This window comes from Eleutherodactylus coqui, chromosome 2 (assembly GCF_035609145.1).
Source record: "Eleutherodactylus coqui strain aEleCoq1 chromosome 2, aEleCoq1.hap1, whole genome shotgun sequence".
NCBI classification, from domain to species: Eukaryota; Metazoa; Chordata; class Amphibia; order Anura; family Eleutherodactylidae; genus Eleutherodactylus; species Eleutherodactylus coqui.
The window spans coordinates 233992899-234004081 of record NC_089838.1 but is presented as its reverse complement, the minus strand read 5'-3'; the positions used below and the strand labels follow the sequence as shown (position 1 = coordinate 234004081).

Here is an 11183-nt window from a genome sequence, read left to right as displayed (position 1 = left end):
TGGAGACCTAGGGTTCGGGTCACCTATCTGTGGCTTGCATGAGTTCTGCCTCCCACTGAATGTGGTTTGGTTTGAGTGCTGTGGTTCCCATTTCTGCTGTGCAATCTGGTGGTACAGCACATGCAGTGTGCACCCTTTAACTACAATCACACAGTATGATACAGTGGAATTGTGAGTAGAAAATCAGTGTTTAGCTGCAAAATGGATGAAAGTTTACAAAATTTCACACATTTGTTGCAGATTCTGTCACAAAATTGCTGCAAACTCCACAACGAAAATTCTGTTGCAGAAGTTCTACTCCTTGTGGGTGTAGTGAAAGGCCAATTTCTGACGGGGCGTATTACTGGCGCATTTTTACGTCTGTATTACAGATGAGTGTCCCAGTTCGAACGCGGATTTATTGACCCAAACTTACAGAATGAAAGATCGATATGATGCTGCGAGTTCGGGTCAGTAGACTTGTGGTTAGGCCAGGACCCTTGTCTGTAATACAGTCACAGAAATGCACCCCATAATACGCTCATCTGAAGTTGGCCTAAATAAGTATATTCACATTTACGCTAAAACTTCATTGTAGCCAGTGTGAATAAAAAAGGTAAACATTTCAAAAATGCTTATGCTCATATCTTCAAATATTGATTTCATCACTAGAATAAGCAAGTTGATTGTACTTTTTCCTATTATTCTGGTAAAAAAAAGCCTGCTATATTTTATATATATGACAGATATTCAATTACAATTACATATTTTATTACATTTATTGATTGTTCAAAAGAAATCCAAGTCAAACCATTATGGAACATTATGTATGGCAAAACAAATCAAAAGATAGTAAACCAACAAAGTGTGAACTAAGAAAAAATGGAAGATTTCACAAGCTTTAAATACATTAGTTATATAGATTTATTATTTTTACATACATTCAGATGTCTAGACTTGAATCAACTGGACTGATAAAATCACGTAGAACACTTCTGTTTCCATAAAATATAACATATACTGCAGTTTGTAGATGGTCAAACAGACTGAGAAAACCCAGTTAGGCTGCACCCGTGGTGGGTGTCCGTCTCGGGGGTCTATGCGAAAAAGTAGCATTGAGATGCAACCAGAACCTTTAATGTCTAAAACGGAGACCATCTTTGGTCTCCATTTCACAGGTTTTCTGTTTGTTTTTGATATTTTGAAAGGATAGAGAAGTATGCTTAATACCCTCCTAAAATATCGAAAACAACCACAATAAACCTACGGTTCCGTCCTAAGCTTCCATCTCAATGCCGTCTTCTGCATTTCGGAAGCCTTGAACGCAAACCCATAGGGCGTGCAGATGCTGTGGGAATGCAGCCTCATGCGAGCACCAAAAATGCCCATTCCATCAATGCAATACATCTAAGATACTATAGTGAGTTTAATAAAACAGAAGAGAGAACTGATTACAAGAATGTTAGGAATGAAGTACAATTACATATTGTTAAATATAGCTCATTTATTCTCTAAGCCGTATCTATCAGTATCAGTCATTTGAATCTCTTTAGTCTTTCATAGAAGATAAAGAATATGAATTTTCACACAAAAATCTTCCCTTTTTCGCATGAATTTATAACTTGTATATATCACTTGTTTTACACACAGTAAATAAAGTGCATGGAAATAGAGGCTTTGAGTGTTAAGAGTAGAAAGTCAGCACATTTTTGTGATTTCCTCTAACCAATAGCACAGGTGGAAGGTTTTTAGAGAGGATTTCTACCCATGCCATGTACAGGTGATCAGAAATGGTTCCTTTTCTTGCAACAGGGAGGCTCCTATTAATCAGAAAAGAACAGAAAATTAATTCAACCAACATTTTTTAAAAGCCTAGATCAGTGATGGCGAACCTTTTAGAGACTAAGTGCCCAAACTGCAACTCAAAACCCATTTATTTATTGCAAAGTGCACATGTCATGGGGCGGGGCTTATCACAATGTATGATTTTCACCTCTGTTGTTCTAAAAAGGACAGGACCGCTTCAAAATAGACAGCGTACAGATTTTGACTGCTTTTTGGATGCGGAAATGGTGCAGAATTTGCCACGGTAATTTCCGCTGCTTGTAAACATACCACAGCAGTAATACTGAACTCCACGGCGGCCCCAGTGGTAATACTGACACCCCACAGTGGCTCCAATGGTAATAGTGACATCCCACAGCGGCCCCTGTGGTAATAGTGACCCCCATGGCGGCCCCAGCAGTAACAGTGACATCCCACAGCAGCTCCAATGGTAATAGTGACATCCCACAGCGGCCCCTGTGGTAATAGTGACCCCCATGGCGGCCCCAGCAGTAACAGGAACATCCCACAGCAGCTCCAGTGGTAATAGTGACATCCCACAGCGGCCCCCAGTGGTAATAGTGACATCCCACAGCAGTCCCAGTAGTAATAGTGACATCCCACAGCGGCCCCAGCGGTAGCAGCGTTGATCCCAGGTGCACACTGTGACGTCAGTGTGCTGCCAGACGCCTCCTCCCCTGCTCTCGTGGAACCTAAGAGGAGACGCCAGGGGAGGGGGGAGGAGGATCCCGGCTGCACAATGACGTCACAGTGTGTTCCGGGATAAGCACGGCTAGCAGTGCTGCTGAGTGAATGCTAGCAGTGCTGCTGAGTGAATGCCAGCAGCGGAGCCGCGGCCCCTGCCGGTATTCACAAACGTGGTGAGCGGCCGATGGTGGTGCGTGCCAGCAGGGAGGGTACTGCATGCCGCCTCTGGCACGCGTGCCATAGGTTCGCCACCACTGGCCTAGTTCCTCATACATATCATAGATATATCTATTTGCACTTCAGCAATTTTTATTGTTTCAATTCATCTAAAATGAAAAAAATGGACTTTGGAAGCAGTCTTGATTAAAAATATCATACTGTTCATACAGTATAAAGCATCACAGAGGTTTTTGGATTTTGTTCTGTGGAGTGATGAAAGAAAACTGGAAATTTCCAGGCCTATGGAGCAGCAGTATGTCTGGAGGAGGACAGAGCATCCTGGTTACAGTGAAAGATGGCGGTGGCTTAGTGATGTTCTGGGGCTGCTTTGCTTTCATTGGCACTGGAAACCTGCAGCGTATGGAGGGCAAGATGGATTCAATCAAGTATGTGCTACAGCGGAAGATAGCGTGACGGACGGGGCTCCATTGACTGCAGTGGAAGCCGTCCGCGCGTACACCCGCGGCAAATAGAGCATGCCGCGGGTAAGGACGGGTGATTTCACGGTGCGAAATTCCGTGAGAAATTCCGCACCGTGAACATTGAGCTATTAGGTTCAATAGAACCTAATAGCTGCGGGCAACGTGGCGGATTTTCGAAGGCGTATTACGCGGCGGAAATCCGTCCGTGGGAAGGAGCCCTTACAGTGCAGGTTGAAAAATTTTGATTGCAACTGTATAGTCTGATCCTGCAGTCATACCATATTTTTCTCTTTTCCCTATAACCCCTCTTCTTATTAACCCACAAACACAAAAGGCAGGGAAAGGAGTGACATGACTGCATGATCAGATTAAACATAGTTTCTTTGTAGTATGTAACCAAGTAGACACACAGTATCCCCAAACCAATAAGAGTACGGTCACAAGATCTGGAAACCACATGTGGCCAAATCCTTGCCCAGTTGCAGGGGCCAAAGGCCAGAAAATGTTGCAAATAAGGCTGAATGAACACGACCAGGTCAGATTCCGCAACGGAATCCGACCCTATGTCCTTCCGGGTACCCCTGTTTGGATTCTTCATAATCTGTATTGCAGATGTGCCGGCCGGTGCACATGTGCAGTGTAGATTATGCGTAACGTCGCTAGGCGATGACGTGGATTCAGCGACCTTTCCACAATGATGATTGTGGAAGGGCCATGGATCGGACGGCTTCCATTGTCTTCAATGGAAGCCATCCATTCTGAAATAGAACATGCTGTGATTTTCTCTCTGCAAGCAGAAAATCACAATTGATTTCTGCTCGTGGACATGGAAAACTGATTTTCGATAGCATGTCTATGGGCAGTATTTGCTGCGGAATCCAGAGGCGGACGCCTGCTCCGGATTCCGCAATGCAAATACGCCCATGTGTAGGCGGCCTAGGAGTGCAGAGTTATCAGCAAATTATGGCCATTAGCTTCCACAGGTGGGCGGGATTACAGCAGCATATGGTTACCAGATTGTGGGACTTTACCTTAAGAGATTTATAATCAAGACTATTTGCAAAGTTGCTTTTTTTTTTCCCCCCGAATACATTGGAATAATAAAAAGAAGGCCATAAAAGCGCACACATTCTTTACAATACATTTGGAAAGTCATCAGAACCTTTATGAAACATGAATTTTGGAATGGTTTGTTTTGATTTGATTTGGGTTGAACTGCATGGTCAATGCAGCAAGCCCCGGAGATTTTCCGAGCATGCCGCTAAAGGGGTTGAACCATGTTGTGACAGTATCAGAATTCTGCGATCCTGTTGAATGTACAGGATGAACAACCCTAGTTTTGATACAGCCTGTCTGCAGACACAACAGTGCAAAAGGTTTTCGTATGTCCCAAGATACAAAGTGCGGACTCTGTATAATATTTTACACTGATCTAGAAGTCTCTACAAGCTTTACTCGTATGAAACAAGAGGTTCTGTATATCATACTTACACAACAATGAGGTTAGCAGAGCGAGAATGTTCTTGTAGAAGTTCATTAAGTCGGACCTGGCGATAGCTCTGTGAATATATACATATATGTTGACATATTGGAAGTATATCGACTGACAGACAGTATGGCAAGTTTAGAAGAAACCTTAGGCCTCGTTCGCACAGACATATGCAAATTTAGTCCATGAAAATAGCACCATTTTCACTGCATGAGTATTTGGTGCGTATGCACATTTTATTTGTGTTGCATCTGTATCTACTGCATTTTTCACGTGTCTCCTGGCAACATGCATAAACAATGCAGTGAAGACGCATGTAACATCCGTTCAAATTATGCTTTTTATATTCCCATAGACTTTTATAGGCCATTTTCGTCTGTGACATGGACCAAAATAGGACATGTGTGTTGTCTTACAAGTATTAAAAAAAATCACAGCCTCTGAATACACCAATTTAATTCAATGGATCCATATTTAGTCAGTAAAACATCTTGGATGTATTTGGACAGAAAATACACCTGTGTGAAAGGGCCCTTACAGTGGATGTAAAAATACGCAGTGCACATAATAATATACTGGCGCACACTGTTTGGGAGATCTTTTAGTTGAGTGCCAAAGGTCCCTTGTTGCTTAAAATCAAACTTGCTATAGCACCTTATTTTCTGTAGAATTAACCAACTTTTCTTCATATCGACAGATAGCCCAATATTGTCCCTGAAGGTTTTTACTTTATCAATTGTTCCGGCCAGTCGATGGACAGTCCATGCATCGGACTCACCTCTGCATTCAGTGAGTAGAGAAACATTGTGTGTGCATGTGCACTGACTGCAAAGATGAGTCTGATTCATGAACCGAGCACCAGCTTCCAAGGCTGATAGCAAGGGATCGGGGAGCCAAGTAAGTATAAAAAACACATGCTTGGACTATGCAGCCCGTGTCCTATAAGCCCATAGTTTATAATGCTTATAGGTGATGACAGGTTCCCTTTAACTATTGTAGTGCTTTGATTTTAAAGATGAGGGCACTGTTGACATAGCAAAAAAGATTTATACATATTGTTACGGTATCCTACTCGATGATACGCCAACCTGGGTTGCTCTAAAACTTGCCCGCAACCCCTGTCCCTGCCTACTTGCCTTCACTCCTGGCTAACCCCAGGCGGGCAACTGAGCGGCGGTCCCTGCTCTCACTAGGGACCGAGAGGGGGGACTGGCGTACCAAGATGAAACAGGGTGGAATACCGACAGGAAGGGCAGATGAAGAAAACCAACAGGAAATACACGCAGACCGATGCAGATGGGATAACCTGGCAGATATAGCAAAAGCTGACAAACAGGAGACTGCAAGAGGCAGGTTGCTAGCACACTGAGCAGAAACCAATAACTGGCAGTGAATGGACCTTACTGCCAGCCTTATAAACAGAAGCCTCCACCCAGGGGTGGAGAGAGGGAGGAGAATACCTCCCAGCAGAATCCCATAAACAGGGGCTCGTGCATGGAGCTGCAATTACAGGTGTGTGCGCACATGTCGCCGCCTGGACCCATGAGTGCGCACACTGCGCCAATCAGCCGGGAGGACCTGCTGCCGCATGGTAAGACATATAGTTTATTAGGGGCTACTGCCAGTTAAAAAATTGTACTGTTTCACATATAAGCTCCATTACTTCAGTCATTTTCAGACCTGCTCCTGGATTTCTCCTCTTCCTTGTGCTAACAGACTGTGATGCTGAAGACTGTGGTTTCATCACAGCACAAAATTTGCTGTGGATGCTTTCCACTCTCTACACTGATATGCTGTCTATATAACTTACCCCTACTCCTTCACTCTGATGTAGCTTGTGCGATATGTCTCTCCTAAAGACTAGAAAGTTTTCTCCGCTCTCCTCTCTACACTTTGAACTGCAGTTTACACCCCACTCATTGCTGCTACACTGAGAGAAGGGTGGGGGCAGTAGATACAGCTGGGAGCAGTGTGCTGTCCAACAGGATAGCCAGGTATGTGAAGGAGTTACACAGATTCTACAACAACAAAATGGTAGGAACATTATTTACAAAGATAATTTAGTAAGTATTAGCCATCCTAATAGTTTATTATATAATGGAGTCATAATTATAAGATGAAATTGCAAGGATTCTAGTACTATATTACTGTATTATTTGCATGTGCAAGCTTTGGTTCCCATGCCTGAAGATCTTTACACATATAATAAGCAAACAAAGAGAATCACACTTGGGACTTTAGCATTTTAGAATATATTTTTTTTCATCCTCAGGCTTGCATACAGCACACTACAGCAATATTTCAGACACAAGATTCTTCAGGCAAGATGAGACTAACTTATCACATCTAGAAGAAGACCCTTGTGTGCAAACCATGGCTACATTATGCTATATGCAAGCTTGCTGATGGATAAAAATTACCTTTGAAAGTTTAAAATATCATAAACTCCAAGAATTGTAAGATGTCAATCAAGAGCCGTATACCTTGTCTTTGAACATCTCAAGCTCTGAATCTGTAATTTTCCATGGGTTTTCTCTTCTTATTTTCTCTGCGGTGGGTACATCATTGGCACTTTCATGAAGTCTATATGGCTCAATCATCTCTTCAAAAAATTTCCAACTATTAAAACATGAACAATACTGTCGTCAGAAAGTTTTACCAATTAAAATGAAGTTTTACTAAGAAGAAACCCACCACTTCCACTCTGAGTATACCTGCATACTGTAGGCAGTGAAAACACAAAGTCTGTTACATTACAGCTTACATATATGTACTTATTCTGACACGTGGAAAGGACATGGGGGACATTTATAAAACCTTTAACGTTAGAATGCTGGTTTAAAAAATAAGCACATATTTGCACAAGTCCCATGTGTGCACAAATTTGCAACCCTATAGCTTTTTTTATAGACCTTGACACTTTTCAGGAAAATTGGCAGGGCTTGTAAGGACGGAATATGGCCACCCAGGGCTACCAGATTTATGTATAATTTACATCAGAAACTGACATAAATTATGCCAGTTAGATACCCCAAGTCGGATCTGACGTACATTTCCATGTAGGAGTACATTGGTGCCGAGATACGCCTAATACATGAAGAGGTATAAGCCTTTTCATGTATTCGGTGCATTGTATGCCAGGGAAATTTATACGAAGACCAGCATTGGAAATGCCAGTCTTAGTAAATTTCCCCCATGATGTTTATGTTACCATTGATATGCAGCAATAATCAAAGTTTCAGGTCCATGCAGAGTAAAGACGACCCAGTCATGTCATACTTCTAAAGAGTAGTTCAGTAATGTTAGTGTGTTTGTAGTAGTTATATGATAGAAAAAAGTTAGCTTTTTTTTGTACTTGTCCATGATGGGTCTGTGTCAGGTATTGAAGCTTAGCCCTATTCACTTGTATGCTGCAATGCCAGATATAGACTATAGGTAAAGAGTGGCACCTTTTACACAAAAAAGTGCTTTTTTTCTAACCCTTGTACAACTGTTTTAAATAAGCCTTCACTTTATGTCTACTGTGATGAGGCAGAGAGGGCACCATAGGGACCTAAAGGAGTAATCCTATCAAAGTCACTTAACATCTGTCCACAGGTTGGTGATAAATGTATGTTCACTGAAGGTCTAACCGTCCAAGTTGTAGGACCCCTGGGAATCCTAAGAACAGCATAGCCCGAGTCCTCCTGAGGAATGAAGGTTGTGGTACACTTGAATGTCCACTGCTCTATTAATCCTTTGCAATCCAATTTAGGATTAAGGTTACCTGGGGGGCTTTCTCTTTTTCACATTATACAATGGCATCATCTGCTGGCTAGAGCCAGTACTGCAGTTTGGGACATGCTGGAGAGGCCTCCGATAACAGAGCGGCCAGTAATCTACAGTAAGAATACCCTGCCAGATGTCTTTTGACATCGGAGCTGTACAGCCTTCCCTCACAATGTCTTTAGACATCAGACAGTGGATTGGAAAGGGTTAACACTCTGTAGTGATACTGGAGTGATGCATTTGGCTATCTCCCTCAGTCCCATAACAGTGAGCAGAGTGTGCTTATGCATGAGCACCGCTGCTCTGTTCAACCGGGGTACTCGCTCGTGATCTATGGGGGTCCCTGAAGTAGGACCACCAGCAATCATGAATCCTGTATACAGTAATGTTATAAAGCACAGTTGGAAATAATAAAGAGTGGAAACCATAAGAAGTATAATGACAATGCTAGTGAAATAATAATGACTACACAGTTAATAAACATTCTACAGCTTTACAGTAAATGTGCAGTTACACCATTCCGAATGTACTTCATCCATGGGGCTCCGGTATTGCTGCATTGGTAATTGAGTTTTATGTGACTCCTGCTTACTGAGATTCCTCTATCCATAAAACAGATAATAAAAGTTTTGTAGTTTGATGCAGCAAATCTGACAATATGCTACTGTTACATACCTTTCTTTGCTTGGCTTAGTGTTAATGTCTGCAACAATATATACATCGGCAAATTTAATGCGGAACTTACTGAGAAGTGAGGCCATCCTGTGAAGATAAAGAATAAAATATGAATGTAATGTGCCTGTGGTTCCTAACTAATTTCCATCCAAATGAAAAGCTGCAAAAATAAATTCTACTTCAGGTAGGATATATTTTCCTTCGACTCCAAGATGCTTACAAGAAGGAAACTATGCCTGGACTCTGGGGAAATAAATATATATATTTGATGAACATTTAATTAGAGTCTTTACAGAGAATGATGCGGACGTGTTGCATTTATATGAGATTATTTTCAGTCTTTGAAGTTTTATAAAGTAAAGCTGGACAGATGATGTGCATAATTACATTAATTTTTCATCCTCAATACGGTTTACTTTTCCGCCTATAAAGACTCGCAGTTTACAATCCTTCCATTTCTTTCTCAGAGTCAGAATATGTGGAATAAGTAACGTCAAACCTGGAAAAAAAACAATGGATGCAAGTTGAGAACACCAAACCTGAGTTGACTCATACTAAAATTATACCTTGTTCACTATACTCCCTAGGGACTTGGGAAGACAAAAGAGCCATGAGAAAATGGAGGCAGCCAATCCGTTCAGATGCACAAAGTCAATTTGCCATTGGCAACTATCAGTGCCCTCATCATTCCAACTTTCCCCTTAAAAATAGTGTTTTATGTACAAATGGCCTGCCCTTCACCAAGGCTCTTCTAGTTGCTCTTGCTTCATGGTAAAAGAAGCAATAAATTAGGTCTCCTGCAGATGGCCTGGTCGGATCCCGCTGCGAGAATTCCGACCCGTGCTGCTGCAGTGACCGCTGCGGCTCACCTGCTCCCGGCATCTCCTCACTCTGCTATGTGCCGGCTGCCGCCCAGCCGGCACGTGCGTCGACCCGGCTCGTCACTAGTGATATTTCTGTGTGGGCCTCTGCAAGGCTCGCACAGAAATAGGACATGCCGCAATTTGTTTTTAGTTTTCACGCGGTCAAATCATGGCTGTCTGCACAGGATCGCATTACTTAATTGATTAGGTAATGCAGCGGGCACGGGCGGAAATTCTGCGGGAAATACCGCCGCGGAATTTCCACCCGTGTGCAGGGGGCCTTATTATGTTCTATATAGTTATGGTTTTTACACTTTATGTCATAAAGGGGTCATGAATGTTTACTTGAAAGGTAATGTTTTACACTGGTAATACAGCTATGACAATATTCATGCATTATCTACTTTTTATAAATAAAGGTATGCAATAGGAACTTTGCCCATGAGTGAAATAACAGCAAAGCAAATTTTCACATCCCCATCATTGTATAGTACTGGAGAATGACAACATTTACTGGTACTTAGACTAATAGGTCCTTATTAGAGATGAGCGAGCATACTCGCTAAGGCAAACTAGGGGGGCGGCGAGCGGCGGGGAGGAACGGGGGGGGGGGATCTCTTTCTCACTCTCTCCCCCCCACTCCTCCCTGCTCACTCCCGCAACTCACCGCTCTTCCCGCCGGCACCCGAATCTTTAGAGACGAGCGGGCAGGTACTCGCATAAGGCACTACTCGCTCGAGTAGTTTGCCTTAGTGAGTACAGTCACTCATCTCTAGTCCTTATCCTTTTAATGCCACTGTTATTCACAATATTGCTTTTTCAAAACTCTACATCCTAAACCAAACTGGGAGAAATACTCTAGTGAGGGAAATATATCTGTGGTCTTCACCATATTCATGGTCTTAGAGTATGTTCAAATTCTGTCACTTTATACTCCTTAAATATAAGAAATAATGGTATATCTATCATATTGCTTAATTCCCTTAAAACAAGGGGGTATATGTCCTCAGGACCCAGTTATTTTAATCTCTTTAAGATGTCTCTACACTTCTTCCTGGGTTTGATTGTTGACACTTAATGGAGAGTTTACTTTATCACTCTGCATTTTACCTGATTTTTCCTTTTTACTCAGTGAATATAGAGGAAAAAAAACAATTCAATAATTTTCTCTTCATGACTCTCTACAGTTCTTCCAACATGACTGTCAAAGGGCCAACACTTTGAAATGATAAGACA

General features: G+C 42.3%; 1 protein-coding gene across 1 annotated transcript in view; it reads right to left on the bottom strand.

Annotated features, from left to right (window-relative positions):
- Positions 1 to 1190: 1190 nt before the first annotated feature.
- SLC12A1 (solute carrier family 12 member 1) overlaps positions 1191 to 11183 on the bottom strand; it is a 136633-nt gene continuing 126640 nt past the window's right edge. Inside the window, exons 22-26 of the mRNA XM_066589972.1 lie at positions 9472 to 9583; positions 9085 to 9171; positions 7125 to 7260; positions 4644 to 4711; positions 1191 to 1799 (exon numbers count right to left, since the gene is read on the bottom strand). Coding sequence (XP_066446069.1) covers positions 1664 to 1799; positions 4644 to 4711; positions 7125 to 7260; positions 9085 to 9171; positions 9472 to 9583 — 539 coding nt within the window. The 3' untranslated portion in view covers positions 1191 to 1663. The remainder of the gene's footprint in view (positions 1800 to 4643; positions 4712 to 7124; positions 7261 to 9084; positions 9172 to 9471; positions 9584 to 11183) is intronic.